At 45.6% G+C, this 20062-nt stretch overlaps 1 protein-coding gene across 3 annotated transcripts in view; it reads left to right on the forward strand.

Moving 5' to 3' along the window:
* Window positions 1-20062, forward strand: part of LOC118221866 (VPS10 domain-containing receptor SorCS1) — a 140405-nt gene that overhangs the window by 77117 nt on the left and 43226 nt on the right. For all 3 annotated transcript variants that reach the window (XR_004764192.1, XM_035407282.1, XM_035407283.1), the window contains exons 3-4: window positions 3253-3352; window positions 17631-17789. Coding sequence is in view for 2 of the 3 variants with exons in the window: in XM_035407282.1 (XP_035263173.1) it covers window positions 3253-3352; window positions 17631-17789 (259 nt within the window). In the remaining variant the exon portion in view is untranslated. The remainder of the gene's footprint in view (window positions 1-3252; window positions 3353-17630; window positions 17790-20062) is intronic.

The raw sequence follows: 20062 nt of genomic DNA on the forward strand, positions 1-20062 counted from the left end.
GAAGGTGCTCTAGTGTTGAAAGGTGGATCGCTGGAGCCGTGTACGGTGGCCTGTCGGTTACGAGCGCAGAAGGCAAAGGGAAGAGGAGGGGGGGGGGTGGGAAGAAAGTCAGCATTTCCATTTTGTGTGGGGCGAGCGGAGAACAGAGGCCTGTTGTTTTGAAAGGTCACGCGCTGGGTGAGGCGAGCCAGCGGGCAGCGGGCAGTGGGCAGCGGGCAGCGGGCAGCGGGCAGTGGGCAATGGGCAGCGGGCAGCGGGCAGCGGGCAGTGGGCAATGGGCAGCGGGCAGCGGGCAGCGGGCGGACTGAAGGGTGCCGGGGCGGGCCTCAGACCCGCGATTCGGCCGCTTCAAGTGCACCAGAAGGTGGGAGAAATAAGAGCAGCAACCGCCACAAGTAGCAGTCCCCACGCCGTCCGATTGCAGTCCGTGCAAAAAAAAAATCAGAGGCACTTCACAGGGATGGGCTTTAAAAAGAGAGTGTTATAAAGGGAAAAAAAGAAGAAAAAATAAAACGATTTCATTGAGAGGGGGAATGGGAAAAAAAGGAGAGCGTACAGTTGGACCCGAGTAAAGGTTTTTATTGGGCGTCTGCTTCAGACGGCTCGTTTAACGGCTCTGTCCTGGGCGCCGCTGCAGTGAGGGATTCTGGGATTGCGCGGCGCGTTTTGGCGGGAAGAGCAGGTGTAGCGCGGCGTGCGGGGAGCGCGCGGGCTGGTGCTGGCGCTGCCGTGGCAACCGCGCCGACCGTGGCGACCGCGCTCCGTTCTGCCGCGTACTTATCGCCAGGCCACGTCCTGCCGGGAGTGCTCCGCCCGCCAAAGCACCTCTGCCGCGCGCCCGGGTCATGTGTGCCCGCTGCCGCCGTCGGGCGTCCTGTGCCGTGGATGCTGGGATAGCCGCGGCCGGCTGTGGAACTGGGAGAGGCGGATGTCAATTTCCTGCCAATACCCGCCTACCAGGCCTCCCCTCACCCTCCCCACCTCCCCCCCACTCCCCCCACATCCCACTCCCACCCTGCTCCTCCCACTTCCTCCCACTCCCACTCCCCCCCCCCCCCCACTCCCGATCTGTCTCAAGCCTAACCCTGCCCACACTGGCAGTTGCTGCTTGTGAGTGGCCCACCCTCTCCACCACTACCCTGCTAGTGCTGATGCTGTAGCTGTTAGGAGGCCCCCAGTGTGCATTAGGAGTATCATGGCCCCCCCGGTGCCTTTATAATGCCTGTGTGTGTGTGTGTGTGTATGTGTGTGTGTGTGTGTGTGTGTGTGTGAGCCGCGATGCTTTGGAGGTTCTGCCTGACTGAACCCCTGTGCGCTGAAGCCTGTCTGTCTGTCTGCCGCTCGATCCACCTGTAGGCCCCGTTAATGGGATGAGTGGCAGCAGTGAGCCGGGTCACTGGGGAGGGAGCAGCTACACTTTAATGAGAGGGGTACAACACCTGCTCTCTGACTAATGGCCTGAAATCTGCCAAAGTAAACAAACGATGGGCCAGGATCCTGTTCAGTTCTTTCATTTGAATAGCAATTAAATGTAGTTTTCATTCATTCATTCATTCATTCATTCATTCACTCATTCATCCATTCATTCATTCATTTACACAGCCCAGCAATACAGTATGAATATGGCTTCAGCAATCACCTAAAAAGAGTTTGTTCAAGATTAGCCTTGTGATGGGGGTGGGGTGGGGTGGGGTAGGGGGGAGAACTTGTGGCTGTTCGTAAGTCAAAGATAAGGACAAAATGTTGATTGAATCATTGCCTGAATGTCCATTTGTCTTTATCAGTCTTGGTGTAATATTGTTATTAGAAACGTACGTGGTAGTGGAAATTGTGAAAGATGTTGCACACAAATCTCTCTTTAGATTCCTTTGATGCTAATTTCCAGTGACACAGCAATTGATTTTACAATGTAAGACGTTAAAGGGATAAGTGTAGAGCAAGCACAACTATGTGCTTTCCTTTCAGCAGTGAGTCTTGGTGAAATGCAACAAGTTAACACACCAAAAACGTTCAGCGCTGAAATTTTGAAACAATGTCGTTGGTAGCTATTCGGTTTCTGATTAGATGTCCAAACGTATAATGTCATAATATAATACACAAATCAGACTGGATCCGTGAGAAATTGAATGAAATTTGTTGTTTGCTGGATTTCTTCCAAGCTAGTATATTTGTGTTTGTGTTTAGTGCTTGAGTGAAAGAGAGTTTGATTAGGGTTATTTCAACTTTTTTTGTTGTTGTTGTTGTCATATTTGGACTGAAATGATGGCTCAATACTTAGTTGGCATTTAACCAAAAATAATGATATTTTATCCATTTAGCATACGCTTTTATGCAGACTGACTTATACAGGTTACTTAATAAAAAAATAAAATCCATTTATACATTTACTGAAGCAACGTAGGTTAACTCACTAGTCTTCCTCACTAGTAGTGCCTCATCTTGGAATCAAACCTGCAACATCGGAGTTGTAAGACCAAGTTCATGACTGTTATGCTGCTCTGTAACAGTTAGGACAGACGGCATCACCACTTTCCGTGTTTAGGAGACTCAGACTGAGACAGAGCGGGAAGCTTGTTAGCCTAGCCTGGCGCTTTGGGGCTTCGGCTGATTGGGTCTAAAATCGCACGGAGGAATTTGTCTGTTCTGTGTGATAGCGGAACGTTCATTTATTTTCCGTGCCTCTTCCGACAGTGTAGAATGTTGTGAGGGTAACGGATTTCCAGAATGAAGACCGGGGGACATGGTCAGGTTTCGGGTGAAGGTCGGCCTTCTCGTAGCGAACACTGAACTCGTTAAATCACATCAGGAATGTCAGCTTCTGAAGGAGAATGCAGACAGACGGACAGATGATTCATGGTTTGTTTAGAAGTCCTTAGGGCCAGTGCTGGTCCCATTCTGTCCCTAACCTGGCACTTACATAAATATACAGCAATTTATTGACGTGAAATGTTATCAAGATTAGACGGGATAGTATAACACTTCACAGTATATGGGCAAAATAGGCTAAATATAGCCACTTTCAGACATTGTTATATTTCAGATATTGTGTGTGTGTGTGTGTGTGTGGGGGGGTCTATATTCGATAATACATTGCTATGAAATATGTCTTCCAAAAACTCCACATATTTACTATATTGTGCGGTATATTGCATTTCTGTGAGGGGATCTCATGCCTGTGTTAGTGCTTGTTTTTTTTAAAATGGTCGCCTGCCGTCTGTAAATCTAAATGTGTCTGGTCTCATTGTGTTTCAGGTCAACGGACTACGGAACGACGTACGAGAAGCTTAACGAGAAAGTGGGAGCCAAAACGGTCCTGAGCTACTTGTACGTCAGCCCCAACAACAAGAGAAAGGTAAGCCGTAAACGTGTCCATCCGATGGATTTTCTTCCATGTGCGATTACGACGGCTATTTATAGCAGAATCGGCCATTTCTGCATTCTATAGTCTTTCACCGGAGCACCTGACGATATTAGGTCTGGTGACTTACTGCCCAGCTCTCTTCCAGCCGTACTGTGGAGTATCAGGGATGTGAGCGGGGAGGCATTAAATGAACGACAAACCATCGCGTTGAATAATCTCACGCCCGGAGAGTCGGTAGAATGTGGGGACGGCGCTCTCGTCGTTAACGGCAACAGTCCCAGACGTTTTTTTTACGCGAAACCCTGTGAAATATAGACTGCGTGGAAGGGGCTCCATAAATCCTGGTGTTTTAAATCAGAGGGAGGCTAAAGGTCGGTATTTTTGCGATCGTTCTGTTCCGCTCCGCGAGGACGAACGCTCGGTCGGCGTGATCACGAGGCTCTGAACTCTTCCCCCCCTCTCCGTCCCTCTCATCCATCCTCCCTCTGAAACCCTGCTCTCCGTGATAATGGAGCTAATTACAGATTAATCGCCAATTAATTAGGACTTCCAGCGCGCATATGGCACCGCTTAGCGCCTCTTCTGCAGGTGCGAAAGGCGCTCTCTGTCCCCCCCCGTCCTCCGGTAAGCACCTGGCGACCTGGAGCCCCGTGCTAGTCCTTTCGCTGCGCGGTGAAAGGTTTGATGACATCACGGCCTGTTTCGGCCGCTGGAAGTGCGTAATAACCTTGGCGCTCCTGGGGACGGGACAACGAGGTTTTGTGTGACGTTTCTTGTTTGTTCCTGTCGTCTCCACGATGCTTTTGAGAGGACAATGTCACCGACTCATAGAGCGTGCTTTATGGACAGGGACGTTTCCTTGAAGAAAACTTCTCACAGGGTGCAGAGGTGATGTATATCAAAGCAACTAAGTCCAGAAAATACTGACGCAGTACGCTTTTAACCAGTGGAACCATTTTCTTCTCCTCTCAAACCTTTTGCCAAAATGACTTTATAGCTGAAACACATTTTAGGATAAGGTACAGACACTTCCTGTTCATTCGAATGACCTCTTCGCTCCAGTTATTGAGGGGAGTTAGCGTGATAGGAAAGGGCACATTAATCATAATTTTCTTTGATGCGCAAATAAAGAAAATGTGAAAATGAGTTCAAGCCGATGTCGGGTTCCTTTTCTGCAAGGGTTTGACTGTCGTGTGTCAAGTTCACCTTCTAATGAATCGCCGCGGTAACTTTCTGTGTGTCTGTGAGTGTGTGTGTGCGTGCGTGTTCGTGCGCGTGTGTGTGTGTGTGTAAGCGCCTTAGATTCCACTTTGTTTTCAACAACTGTGCAGGTGGGCGGCTTATCAATTTAGCCATTTGCAAAATCTCACTTATGTTTCCAAACACTTTCGATTGCCCTTTATATTTTTCATGAGTGGCGCGAGCTCGCACTCACGAGTGTGAATTACCGTTTCATGTCCTCCAAACCCGGAGAAGCGCTTCGCAGAGACACTCGATGGTCCTCTCGCGTGTGGCGTGGACGAGAACGCTGTATGTAGAAGTTGGAACGCAACGAGGACTGTTGGAGGGCTGTACTCAATTAAAGGGCTGTAGCTGCAAATGGATATATAAAAGTTATCGGTTGAAAGGCTTTCATTTGACTTTGAGATGAGTCTTCAATATCATGAGCTATTCTCGTAACTGAGATAAACCAGTTATTTTATTGGGCAGTTCTGGAGGGGGAGGGGGTGGGGGGGGGGAGGTCAGATTTTCATGGTGGCAGTAGTGGCTAAATTTCACGCTATCGGTCGATTTTAGGATTTGTTCTCAACGTTAATTGGCCGTCCTATGAAAACTGAAGCTTTAAAAAATCATAATTCACAAACAGTATCCTTTTGAGATAACTGAGAGGAGGAAGCCTGCCCAGCAACAGCGCTGATCTGTGAGGGTTTCTGCTGTCTGTCGAATGCGGGAGCGTAAGATGTTGCGCAGATAAAGGCTGCAGCTTTAGTTGTGGTTCTGTGCGGCTAACAGTAAAAAAAAACAAATTTTAAAAAAAGAAAGCGACTGATATCCAGCCTTTGCTGTGCGTCTGTGTGGAGCTGGAATGAGCTGACCGCTGCGGCTCTCTGAAGAGAATCAGAAAGGCGCCGATTTCTGATCGCACAGGGACGGGACCCGAGTCCCGCCCACCTGCAGTCTGGCAGGAGGAGTACCTGCCGTCCCAACAAGGTATATCATCCTGATTTATTCCATCGGATCCGTCCCCCCCCCCCCCCAGTACTGCTCAGTTTCACCATACATCAAAGGGAAATGAAGTGCCAATGCTGAATTTAAAGGGGGGGAGGGGGGCAAATTGCATTGATATCATTTAATGCACCCTAATGCATGGGAGTTATTAACCTGGGGGGGCGGGGGGGGGGGCTGGCGTCCCTCTGTAATGAGTGGCGGACTGCGGGCTGGGGGCCCCTGGCTCACGGTGATTTACGGTGAGTCTGTTCTAACCATGTAACCAGACGCAGAGCCCTGGAGGTGGAATGGAAGTTCGCCCGCTGACATTTTTGGGCTGGCTGCCCTTTTTTTTTTTTTTTTTTCCATCGGCCTGCCCGCAACTTGACTTGTCAGAAACGCCGGCGAGCACACGGGACGGGGCGGGGGCGAGGGGGGGGGGGGGTGGGGGGGACGGGGGGTAGATTTCGGAGAGGAGAGGAGAAAACAAAGTCAAGGCGAATCAGAAGCACCTTGTGCAGGATGCATGCGCTGGTAACGCGATGGAAATGATCAAGCTAGTGCTGCGGGGTGGAGAGTGAGGTGGGGAGGGGGGGGGGAGGGGAGGGGGTGGGGGGGCAGAACATCTGTCAGTCCTCAGGCGCAGTCTGAAAATGTCTGAATCGCTCAATGCGGGAGGGGGTGAAGTCAACAGGAAGCAAACGGACGTGTGTGAGTGATCCAAATACATACGGCCAGATCACTTTGTGTTCCCTGTATATATTTTTATATAGTGTGTTTTATGTGACATAATTGTTTTTCTTCATTTGCATTAGAATAGTGCTCTACGTCTGTCTCTGCAGTGACCTCTGCTCGGCAGAGTGGGTTTCCCTTCTTTGGGACACGAGTAAGTGTAATTAGCAGTCATGTGTGGCCCGGCTCACGGCCATGTCTGAGGAATTAGCGAACAATGTGGACTCACTGGTGTGAGAAATGCCTGGCAGCGTTCACACAGCTTCCGATCAGAGCGCTGGAGCTGGATTCTGCTACGAATGGCTCAAAGCACTGCTGTACTAGAGGGTACTGCATGGAGCCTCGAAACAAGGCCAGCTGCTCAGTGTGGTAGGGTGTGTGTGTGTGAGTGTGTGTGAGCGTGTGTGTGCGAGAGTGTGGGTGGGTGTGTGTGTGTGTGTTAGAGTGTGTGTGTGTGCGAATGTGTGCGAATGTGTGCGTATGTGTGCGTGTTTCCCTGCGCACCTGCGTTTCTGCTAAATAAATAGATAAATAGGTAACAGCACAAAGCAGTGGCCCTGATCCTGCATTTGTATCATATACATGTTCATCTCCCAGCTTGTTAAATTTCACAGCCTGCCACTAGCATTCAGGGAAGAGACCTTTGCATGCGGCTCCCAAGTCTATCGCTGACATTTACCAGCCTCTTATGAAGACTTCCCTCCTCCGCTGCCGAGCCCTGTCCCCGTTTGACTGACCTTTAGCCTATGGCTTCAATTAAGCTCTCTTTCCCCCTTTACACGTTAGCCGTGGCGCTAACTCCGCCAAATCTGTTTTTTTTTTCTTTTTTCTTTCTTTTTTTTGCTTACGCACTAGCGAAAAGGGTGTGTTTCCAAGGGTTCAGAGCTAACAGCGAGCTAGCCTGGCCTGATCTTTAGCGAGTGCTGCGTTGTGTTCCCTTTTTCTGGAACCCACAAAGAGAATCGCAGATGAGCCCGTAAAGTGCATTAGGCGCAAAAAAAAAAAAAAAAAACCTCGTCTGGGCTGGGAGCCTGCTCATGAAACATTTAATATCTGTTTCTTTATCATTTTTGAGTCCGTGTCAGAGGGACTGTGCTCTCTTAAAAGGGACGACAAAATGCTTCATCAGTGATGGAACTCTTGCAAAAGAATTTTTAAAAAAAAGCATTCAATTAATTTTTCATGGGGATTTAATGTAACCAGCTGTTAATTATTCTAAATGCTGTCGTCTTTTTAAAAAAATTTTTTTCGCTAGGAAATACAGAATGCAGCCCCGCAGCACTGTACTACTCATCAGCTGTCAGTTTTCTTTCAAGGAATGCAGTTTATGCGCAATATGTTCGTCTGAAGCCACGTGTCGATGTGGGTTAGCCCATGTCATAGTGCCGAGCTGCCCATGTTTGATATGATAAATAAGGGACGTTCATTAGGCTCGGTGTATATACCACAAAGTGGGGAGGGGGCGTGGGGGGTGGGGGGGTGTTCGGCGAGTTCTGCATACAAGCTGTCATGCACAGAAGCTGAAATGGCCGTTGGAGAACATTTCGATTCGGTTGAATGAATCCGTATCATGAGGGAAAATGTATGGACGTTAATCAATAGGCCTATTGTGCCATATGGTGCAGTCATGGGGCGTATTGTGTGGTATTTAGCTGAACCAGTAGATGGTAGCTGATTTTTTTCTGGACTTTTGACTTCTTGTTAAACCTAATCCATTTTAGAGATTCATATTTATTCATTTGTGAGCGGTTTATGTTTATTTCGCACTTGCAGTGTTGGCCGAGATGCACTTGGGGGCGCTCTTGAACTCAGTGTCACAAGTTCAGGTCATTGCTTTGTAAATATGCAGAGTGGATTCACATTAACGTATTTTACATACAGGCATAAAGTTAGATGCTTACTGAAGCAAACTGGGTTGTGCACTCTGGTCAAGAGTAGGTCAGAGGTGCCACTACGTGTGATATGTGACTCCTTACCCACTGCAGCACACAACGACCCTTCCATTACAAAAGCCTGCAGACTTCCAGAGAGCGAAAGTAAGCTTTCACTGCAAACACACGGGGCCATCGGGACGTGGAGAGATGCTTCTCCGTTTTGCTAGCCTGCTGGAGCGTAAACTATCCGTTAAATGTCTTTTCCCCGCTCTTTGCATACTGAATGTATGGTATCTGTTTTTTTTAATCTCTCGAAAAGCTGATTAGCGTGTTTGTAGATTATTGTCTGTCGCCTCAAGTCATTTATTCTAATATAAATATTCGCTCACGGATTTTCATCGTGAATTATTCTTGGTCAAACTCCGCTGGTTCCAATGACATTCCGAGCACCCATCCATATTAATTTGCAGTAAACAGCAATGCACAACACTTATCTGCTTTGATAAACTGCAAATACAGCAAATCGCCTGATGTCATTTCAAAAGATATAAAACTGGGTACCTTGCAGTGTGTGCTTTTCAATGCAGAGCTGTGCAGTGCAGTGTGATGTATTCATGTTAAATATTGCATTTTCATATTATTGTCAGTTTCAATCATAATCTTTTGTTCTTTTCCAAATCCTTGGCCTTACACACACATACTCTATAGATATAAATTGGTAATAATATTGAGAAGAAGCACTTATTCGTGGTGTAATGTAAGGACAGCGTCCAGTTCAGCCACTTTTTCTCAATTCCAACATGTAGCCCCGATTAGTATTCGTCTGCCGAAAGCGTTTTATATAAAGGTCAAATCAAAACACAGACCTCCAAAAACAAAACTACACCTTTAGTAAATCAAACATTTTAAAGGGGAAAGCAGTAAAAATCGAGCATCTGATTCATACTACCAAGCCTACTAAAGCATAAAAAGAACTTTAAAAAAATATTATTTGAGTTGAATTCATATTATTTTATTCCCAAGCTTAACCCTCCTGCTGTCCTCTGGGTGAAAAATGACCCTGTCCTAAATTTAACAGCAGTGAAAACACTTGAATGTTTTTTCAGCATGAAATGTGATTCCTTTTTCTAGAGTGATGACAATTAGGGAAAGTTCAACATTGCCCTTTTTATATTATTAAAGACCAGTAAACCATCAGGGTACAAAGATATTTTTTTAACCCTGCTGTTATGAAATCAGAAGTCTTAATCAAAGTTAAACTCCATACATCTATTACAGGAAAAAATATTTTTAAAAAATAAAAAAATCAATTATGATATGTTTTGCAGTCAAAAGAGTGGTGGACTAAAGAAATACAGTCTCTCTGGACGGTGAAGACAGAAAGCAGTTATTCACCAATTTATTGATGAGTGACAGGTTGTTTCTACATGAAATTGATTGATTTGGGGTTCAGAATCTGACGAAGGGGCTTTGTCCCAGGGGACCCAGCGAGGGTGGGCCATTTTTGACCGGGGCAGGCCCTGTGGGCACGGGGGTGCATGTGAAATATGAAGACAACCCGACGGTTAAATCTGACAACATTTGGGGACAGGCCCTGGCGTTACGGTAGGTATGTTCATTTCAGTTCAGCTCAAGGCATGGTGATAAGCCCCCTGCCCCCTGCCAACCTGCTTCTGCGTTAGCAAGTCAGTGCCCCCCAGCCTCAGGGGAGACCCCCCCCCATGGCTGCTCATATGGGCGCGCCCCTGCTAAATCTGCGCATGGCTCCGCCCTCAATCTAGCCATCCCCGGGACACGTTTTGGGCTCGTTCAGGTGGACTGCGTGCTAGCTATGAGGGGGTGCTATGCAGCTAGCACGGTTCCCAGCTTTCCGACTGTGCGTTATGACTGTGTCTGGTGACTCACTGGCAGTTTTATTCTGTCGCTAGCCTTCACCCTCTATAAAAAGAGTTCTATTTTATTATCTTTATACAAATGTGTCCTCCAGAAACGCATCTTCTCCAAGTGCAATGTCCATGCCAGCATGTTTCTGACCTTTTAGAGCATAAAACACTGGTATGAAAGGTGACTTAGAGTGTAAAGTCGTGTTTCAAATGCCAGCAAATGAGAGACTGGTCTGATGTTTTTCTGATGTTAAAGTATCTCTCCCTCTCTCTCTCTCTCTCTCTCTCTATCTATCTAACACCCCCTAACATTCCAACCTTGTATTTGAACCACTTGTGAGTGGTGCCCATAATTAAAAGTCTCACTGTCTCTCCAATTTCTCTTTCTCTCTCTCTCTCTGCTTCTCTACTACAGTATCTCTCTCTGCTCACTACTCTCTCTACTACAACCTCTCTCTCTCTCTGCTATCCCTCTCTTTCTCTCGCTCTCCTATCCCTCTTTCCCCCTATCTCTCGTCACTTTTTCCCCCCGTCAGAAGTCCCATCTGAGGCTGAGAGAACATCACTGGACACAATATGCTAATATCGATGTTTATAAGAATCAATAATTCAAAGCACGATGTGCATTTAAAAAAACAACATTCTGCAGCCGATGCATTTTTAATGCATTTTAAGGCATGTTTATATTAACAGACGGAACCATACCATACACAGATTTTTTTTCCCTCCCCCATATAAATATACTCACTGGTTTTAAGCGCAGAATTGGCTGATTATTTCAGGAAGTCTATAAGTGAACCAGATCGTGCTGTGCAATGATACTGCGGTTAATTAGTCTGGAGTTCAGTGTTTTGCAGCGCGCTGAAGAAATCATGGTCTGGAATCTCTTTCAAGTTCCGTTGAAAAAATCAGTTGAAAACAATGATCTCACGATCTTTCCTTCTGCAGTTTTGCATTTAAAGGCGCGTGGCTCTGTGAAACAAAGCGTGAGGTTTTGATTTTGAAGCTTCATGGAATCCGTTTTATCTTACCTTTTCTGGAAGACAGGGTACCTGGAAGTCATCTGTCCCCATGTTTTGCTTTCATACATGTGGGAGTCTAAGTGATGCTGATATTTAAAGAGGTCACTTCCTGGTAACCTAATTAGCCATACGGAAAAATGCTTGAAATATGTTTGTACTTGTTGGTCCTGTCAAAAACCAGCAAAAACCTACAGTGCACTATTAAAGTTTATAGAAAATGTTTATAGAAAATGGAGAATGGAACAGAGAGGAGGGTGTGGCACGTGAGATCACAGGGTCTTAGGAACAGGGTTGGCAGATACTGAGTTTTTTTTTGACTGGATGTCCGGTTTCAAATTATTTGTACATGTGCGGTCTTTTGGTCCCAACGTCTGGTCCGTGCATTTCATGAAATCCATCTGTGAAATTGATTGAAGAAAGAAATTAATTGATGAAAGGAATTTTGTGAAGAATTTGTCTGTCAGCGACGCCCCGGTCTGACCCAACCCCCCCCCCCCCCTCCCCCATCCCTCCTCCCCCCTGCCTCCCTGGTTCTGTCGATTCCGACGGGGACAATCACCACCCGAAGAACCATTACACGTCCAGCTGTGCGTGTTGTTCGGCTTCAACGAAATTCTGCATCGGGAAACGCTGCTCAGGAACGCGCTCGTAAAGCGGTGTCATTTCATGTCGCGGAAATGTACCCCGCCTAGGCGGCTCGGCACAAAAACTTCGGAGGAAACGGGAGGAAGAGTCTGAGTAGCAAGTTTTAAATCCATTGATATTCCATCACGGGCCTGCTCAGCGAACGGTTGTTCCGTCTCACGTATTCCTCGTGCGTTTCCGCAGGTCCGCGCCACTGACACGCGGCACTTAATTAACCTTTGTCGCGGCGAACCTCCGTCCCACATCGCGTACGCACACTGATTGCGGTTCCTCCCGTACTCTTATCCCACGGTGAGAAAATACCTGGATGCAAAATTACCCTAAATTACGCTGGATTTGGCTGCGGCCCGGCTCTCCTCCCCCTCCGTAGTAAAATAGGGCTTCGGGGGGGGGGATGAATTGCAGCCCGCTGGGACTAAGTATGTTCACACTTGACAGCTTGTAACTGAAAGCTATGTCTAAATGTGATTATCTTTTTGCTACGCGAAAGGTTGTCTCTGTCGGACTTTTTTTTTTTTTGTACTTGGTGAACGATGATGAGTTTGGAGTCTGGCTGCACCGTAATTGGCGAGTGGTTGCATAATGCAATTTTGTCATTTCTGTTCTGTGGCTGAAGTGGTGGCTTCTTTCCACAAATTTTTTTTTTCCATTTTTTTTTTCTCCCCCCCAGTGGGGTAGTGATGATGGATTATGGTGACATTTAGAGATAATTTTTGCATTTCTCTTTTTACATATAATTGCTCGTTTTGACTGATTAAATAAACACGAGTCAATTGCCAATTAGGGTTGTTTGCATCTTGTCATGTTTATGGCTCACCCGCCCCATGTAACATAACAAAGGCAAAGGCTTGTTTTCTCTCCTCACATTTCTCTTTTTTGTTTTGTCCACTGCCCCCCCCCCCCCCCCCCCCCCCCCACCCCCAACACCCCCACTGGGGCTTTTGCCAAATACACTTTCCAGTGTCTTTCATCAGGTTGATGCAGGTCCTCGAGGGGGAGATTTTTGACCCCCTCGTCTCGAGGAGAACCTCTGGAGCTCCTTCAGATTTCTCACCTGTCGACTGCTTTTCCTGCGTCTGAAACTCAAATCAGATTGAGACCTAAAGATTGCGATGTGGCGCCCAGCTCATTCATTCTGTTCTCCCTGTAGACCTTATGTGCCTTATTTCCACCATCTTGTCCTGCTACCTGGTCAACTGCACCTGAGAGGATTTTTAAAAAGACTGGATTCCAGAGTATAACAGGGAGAAACAGGCAACTGTTATTGGGACTTTAAAATAGGTATGATGATATTATTCAGCTCTGCTTACATGGAAAATAATATATTTCATATTTAGCTTCTTCAACCAAATTTGTGATAATACTCTTGACTGTACTCCTGCTAATTTGTAAGTACATATATATTACAACACAAAACACTACACAAATAAAATGTTTTATTCTTTGTCAAAACTAAAGTATACTGATTACAAATGAATACATTTCATAACCTGACATAATCATTAAACATGAAGTTAATGTAGCTTTGCTCATGATTGAATAAAACCGGGGGAAATGTGCTCATATTTAAAGTGATTACCATAGTGTAATGCACCATAAAATATTTAGAAACTTAACTGACTGCTGAAAAAGTGGTCCAAAATGGGTTAATGTAGTGTTTAATGTCTAATTATACATGCATGCATTTTTTTTGTACGTAATGCATTGGTTGATATCACTTATAGGAGATTTGAAATAGCGTTTTTTCAAGGGGAGAGGTTGTATAGAGGAGAGAGTTAGAGTATTCAGATTACCAGTAAGGTGCTGTTCTGAGCGCACGTTTTTGTCCTTAAGTTGCCGTTCGCAGTGTTAATGTTTGACTTGCTGTCCTTCCAAGCACTGAAAGATATTCGCGTCTTAACAATATCTCCTCTTTCTTGAAATGTTTTCTTACAGTAAATAGGCAAGGTTGCGTATAACGTTGAGTTGCGATTATAAGAAGCTAAAGTTCAGTCAGTACTTCCCACGCCACCACACCACCTGTATTACACGGCGAGTGATTTAACATCCGAACCGCAGACCCATGAGAATTCCATGTTTCGGGGGCGGGGGCTTTCCAATATGTTCCGACACACGTGTGAACCTCAACGTCAGTCTGAGCCGTGGAAATAATTTCTGGCAGGTTCCATCGTACGAGTGATAAGGTTTTATACCTGTTCAGGTCTACTGATTCAATTATACTTTTCGTTGATTATATTTTTTCAGACAAGCGGCAGTCAGAACATTTTTTTAGACCTTTCAGTAGAGAACAAAGCCCGAGGGAAATTACAGATTTAACGGCCTGGCTGAACACTGCATAAAAGAACGGAACAAAGACCGGGGAGAAACGAGAGCGTTTCATTTGTAGACATTTACTTCAAGGTGGGCGGTCTCAGAGACCTCAATGGCATATGATTATGATAACACGAGTGACCCACGTCAGGCCCGACTGCTGTTGTTAAACAGAATTTGTAAATGGACTTATCACGAAAAGACTTTGGTGCGGCAGAAGATTGCGCTAAAGGATAGGCACGCTGCTATGTCCCTCAGTTAACACTTGCGCTGTGATCATAATAAGCATTGGGGAAAAAAACGGTTCATGAGGTACAAATGCTTGAACATAGCCTGGCTTTAATTCACTGCCTGTTTAATTACATTGTCATTATTACATCTGAGAGTCCTTGCTGCTGTCATGCTTGGTCAGTGTATTTAGGTATCCCTAAACACGGGGTAGATGCAGTATTGTGGGAATCCATTTCCTGGAAATGATGTGTCCTTAAAAGTATTAAACGTTTGAACTAGCTGTAGTCACACGTAAGTCAGAGGTTCAGAAACCACGGCAAAAGGCTGCTTGTTTCCTGTACATGAAATGTCAGTTGTATTGGGCCTGGTTTGTTTCTGATGTGACGCACTGCCTGAGTGGAAGATGGCGGATCAAGCCGCGGTGCTTTTTGAGTGCTCATGAAATCATGTTGGTGGTGTCCAGGCTGTGCAATCACCAGCCTCTGTCTAGTTTTTGAAGAGTCTGTCACTTGAAGTATGTGTTTGGATTTAATCTACAGTTGTCCTTGTCTTTGACTGACTACCTGTTTTATCTATTTATTTATTTATTTATAGATTAGCTTTTTATTACCGATTGCCCGAAAAGGGGGTGTGGCAGTAGGCGTGGCTTTTCACAAAACGGCATATATCTTCCAAACGGATTTACGTAACACCATAAACATTTACATGCCTATCGTGTGTGTGCATGTGTGTGTGTGTGTGTTTAATAAGTGTATGAGTTAAGTGTACACTGAACTCGTGATGTTGGTTTTGGGAATAGAACAATGTGTTGAGCCACTGGATTATGAGGAAGACTGAATATGGAGTAGATATGGATTTACTCTGCTATTAATTCAGAGACAAAAGGCCATGTTTGTTCTATTCCCTACTGGGTAAATTATAAATAAATGAAAAACATCTTCATCTTTCTCAGAATCTTCATTACAGAACTGTAAATCACCATATTGCATATTGTAGATCTATTTACACATGACGCAGTTCCTGCAAGGATCACCCCATACGGATGTAAATACCCTCAAATTAAAGATGACTGTCTGCATTTTGACCTCATATTCATTTTTTTATTTCCAATCCAGTTTGCTAGAGTAGCGAGCCAAAACAGCAAAAATTTTGTCACTTTCCCAATAGTTTTGCATTAAACTGCACACATGTAATATGGCACTCATTTAGTACTGTTTGTTTGTATAGTCCAATAGATTTTCAGTTGGCAGCTAAGATGAAGCTTTGTTAGTTTGAGTTGGGCAGCTTGGTATACTGTTTTGAAACTGACAGATAATAAATCGCTCCATTTTTTGGCAGTTAGGATATGTCTGTGCCAAGCACAGGATGTTCTTCCCCCCCCCCCCCCCCACATTATTTTAAATTTTCACTGGTTTTGAATTACTCATAACGATCCCGCATCCACCGGTCGCTGTGCCACATTGTGGGAGAATACCTCATTTCCGCCATTTTGAGAAACCTGGCCTTAGGCTTGCCTCAGACCTACAATGAAATTAGACCAAACCGTACAGGTTGGCAGTAACCCCGGTAACAGTGCATTGACTAATTATGAAATTGTCTGTGAAGAATTATTCTACGTGTGAAAAAAGTTCCTGTGTTTCTTTTTAAAATTTTTTTTTTTTTTTTTTGGTCCCTCTCTCTGTCATGGATTACACGATTCACTCCTATTGGCTGGCTAGATAGGGGTCACATGTTTGAAGCAGCGAGATGTGAGCTATGAGCGTTTTCATTAGTGGGCACTGACCATGACCTGTACCGGTGTGTGGCAGTGCAGGTTTTAGTGGATTATTCCTCATGAATAGTGCTGTCGACTGAGGGCAACTAATGCAACAGTATTTATCGCCGTCTGATTGCGCGCACGCTTATGCAGATATTATTATGCAAATCCGCGGAAACTTGCATTATATGGAGTGATGTCACTGCCATCATTAATGGAGTGCGGCGAGGTTTAGTGAGCTTCAGTAGCAGCATCACTTTGCCAAGCTTGATGACAACCAACAGACAGCGTCCAAAGCTAAAGCAGTATGCATTTGCTATGCACTATATGCATTGCTTTTATTGAATTAGTCGGTTTTGACGATTAAATTGTGTAAAACAGCACACATGGAAACATAATGGGGAATACGCAGGCTAGTGTAATATTTTGTTGAACTGGTGTCAGGTTTTTAGAGAAAGGAAACATCTGCATCCATCACGCTGTTCCTGTCTCTAATGTGCACCGTGTATGAAATCCACTTACAAGCACGCCTTTTCTTTGCGTTTCCTTTTGGTCCAACAATTTTAATAATGCGCCGGCATTCTGTAAACAGCGTGGTAAATCCTGGAGTGCAATTTAGCAGATTAGATGATTCAAATTTCGATGCAAATCACAATTTCATAGCTCTTGTTTTTGGCATTAAGACTAAATGCTGTGGTCCTTTCATCTCGAATAAGAGCACTGAGAAACTCTGACACAGAATAAAAGTGAAATATTTAAAAGTTTTTTTCTCGGGTGGCACAGTAAGCCGGAGTTTTAATATGCTCAGTAAGAGATTTCATCACTCACGACTCGTCAGGTTTTCTTCTCCGAGGGGTTTCCGGTTCTCAGCGCCTCCGTGAATATCCTGCGGGGAACTGTGACCCAGATGCTGATTCCAGGCTGATCAGGTCTTGCCATCCTGTGTGCTACGGAATCTGTCACCTTATTCCAACCGGTTAAGTGTTCTTAAACCCTCTGAGGTGTAAGATCACAAACATGAGATTAGAATGTGCTCTTAACTGAACATTCTAATGCTGATGTAACAATCACTCCTGGCAAGTGAAAGCTACGGAGTTCTAGAACACTGCCTTAGAATTTTGGGGGGAAAAAACATTCCAAGAAAATCTCCTTTTCAAAGGCTTAAAAAGGTATTTTGACATCAGTTGCCTAGCTGTCATGCATGCATTGTGTGTGGCTAATAATGCAATCAAGGGGTTATTAAATTTGTTGAAAATAACAATTGAAGGTGTTACATTAAGCCAATTTGTTAATTTACTTTCCAAGTAACTGTGTGAAAGTATTGACTCATTTGGCTGTAATATTTATCACATGGTATCCATCACACGGCTGTCCCATTGTCGTCCTAAAAAGCAAGTTGTCCTTCAACTGGCTGGTTTACAACTTCATACAAAGTTGCTTTTCAACTTTGTCTGAAGAAACAGCGATCGACACAGAGGAAGTGCACCTAAATCCCGTTCGGTGATGAGAAAGCTGAGAGCTTTACGTGACTCTAGAACAGTGATTTGTCGAAGAATAGCGATCTTTCGCTGTAGATGAACGCCCGCGTCCGTCCTGTCCTCTGTCCAGATCATGCTGCTGACGGACTCGGAGATCGAGAGCAGCCTGCTGATCAGCTCGGACGAGGGAGCGACCTACCAGAAGTACCGGCTCAACTTCTACATCCTGAGCCTGCTCTTCCACCCCCAGCAGGAGGACTGGATCCTGGCCTACAGCCACGACCAGAAGGTAAGAGGCGCACGCGTCCATCAACATCCCGGGGCGGGGCGGGGCAGGGCGGGGCGAGGCGGGGCGCGGGTTGCTTCTGTCAGACTCACAAACCAGGGGCGGGCGTTTATTTCAGATCCCAAAAAAACGGGACGGAAGTGCTCGTTATGTTCCAGCGAGCACTGGCCCACGTTTCGTTACGCAGAGTGGTCATTTCTGCACGGGGCGCCCCCTCTCGCTCCGTCCACATTTTAATATCCCCCTGTCCCCCGCGCTGTTTATTCTTTTATACGCCGGATTCATTCGGTCGCTTTTTTTTTTTTTGTTGAATTTACGCGTTGATAAATGAAACATCGCCGGCGGTGCCGATTATTAATCACGCAGATAGCGCCGGCGTGTTTACGTTGTCCGGACGCGAGATTTACGAGGGAGTCGGCCTGATTGATTTCTCTCCTGTGCGTCTCGTGTTAAAACGTTAAGTAACAATGAGGCCAAGGAAATAATTTTCTCCCCTACGAAAGCTGCTCTGGGGTAAACATGTTAATGACGCGCACGCACGCACGCACGCACGCACACACACACACACACTCACACACACTCACACACACACTCGCACGCGCGCACACACACACACACACACACTGTCACCACATCGCAGAAAGCAAAACTACATCCCTTCTACGCACTTTGTGCTTCTTCTGTGAAACCAGGGTTGAGCCTTTGACCCTCCTGGAGCACGAGGCCTACAGGCTTTCTCCTGCTTCGGCTCTGTTCTCTCTGATTGAAAGGCCTACGGCTCTGTATGTTGGAGGAGAAATCTGGTTTACTCGATTTGAGTCCGTTTCTTCGCTTTCACAATGTTTAACAAAAAATAATAATGCGTCTGGTCTCGGGTTCTGCGCGGTAAACTGAAGGTCGTGCCGTACGTGTTCCGTGTCTTCCTTTCTTTCGTGTTTATTCTCCGCTCGGCGTGAAGAATCTTTTGATGTTAAATGATTGGTCAGTTTCTTTGACCTCCATGTTATCTGCTTTTTTTCTTCCGTGGCACGGAGGCATTCCGGTTCTCTTGCTGCCCCTTTGATTACTCATCTCAGATGTCTTGCGATTGGCCCTTCTGGCCCTTGCATTTGTTGGCTTCAAAATTAACCCTGTGTTTGTGCAGCCCTGTACATCCGGAGTGGTCCAATGTGTGCTAACACAGAGTTCAGTAAATACACGTAGGGTCAGCTCCAGGTGGATCCTGTTTCAGAAGTCACAAAACTGAAAAATGTATGGGTTTATCCATGGTACTTTTTGTACTGTAATTATTTTTACTGTAACTCTGTAAATTACTGTAATTATGTTTTACCGTAATACATTTATTTTCACAGATTTTACAGTGAACAGAACATGCTAACTGTGCCATGATGGTGAACTCATTTAAATATAAATAAATAAATAAATAAACAAACACTTAGGTTGGGATGACAGATGAATAAAATACTTTGGTTTGGTTCCGTTCCAAACAGCAAACGGGTTCAGAAGCCAGGGGAAGGACGGGACAGGTGTGCTGTTGTTTGTTTTGTGTGTGCACTGTAATGTGCACTGCCCTTCCAGTCAAAGATAATATACGACCTGCGTTAAAACGGGGGAGGAAATGCATGGCACTGTCCTGTTGGGGGGGGGGTTTAAATTTACGACGGCTTCCGAACTCACAAGCGTTTGCGAGTCGTCCCAGGAAATTGATGTGTGGCGGTATTGGTCTGGGGCGAGGTGTGTGCGTGAAAAGAGAGAATCTGTTGTGTCTGCTAATGAATGAGAGTAAAGAGCTGGTCCCATATAATGTTATAGGTTATAGTATGAATGTTGTAATGCACACAGCTCAGAGAGCTGGGCATATTGGTATACTGCAAATGAGTCGTTTCTCCGTGGGGGGGGGGTGGGGGTGCAGTGGAGCTAATGCTCTTTCCAGCCCCTCTCGTTATTACTTAATTAATTCCGGCTGGGACTCAGAGTCCCTGCATTTCAGTTGCACCTCAGGTTCAAGTTTAAAAGGTAAAATAAATGCCGTAAAGATATTTTATGGCAGATACGCCTGGTGGACATACTGTATACAGGCGTGTGTGTTTTTGTGTGTGTATGTGCGCGTTTTTGTGTTTGTGTGTGTGTCTGCATGCATGTGTCTGTGTGCGTGTGCGTGTGCGTATGTGTGTGTGTGGGTGGGCAATTTTGGGTTTGTGTGTGTGTCTGCATGCATGTGCATGTGTGCGTGTTTGCATGAGGAATAAATCATGACAGCCCAAGCGTTCTCTTGC

Source organism: Anguilla anguilla, chromosome 2 (assembly GCF_013347855.1).
Source record: "Anguilla anguilla isolate fAngAng1 chromosome 2, fAngAng1.pri, whole genome shotgun sequence".
NCBI classification, from domain to species: domain Eukaryota; kingdom Metazoa; phylum Chordata; class Actinopteri; order Anguilliformes; family Anguillidae; genus Anguilla; species Anguilla anguilla.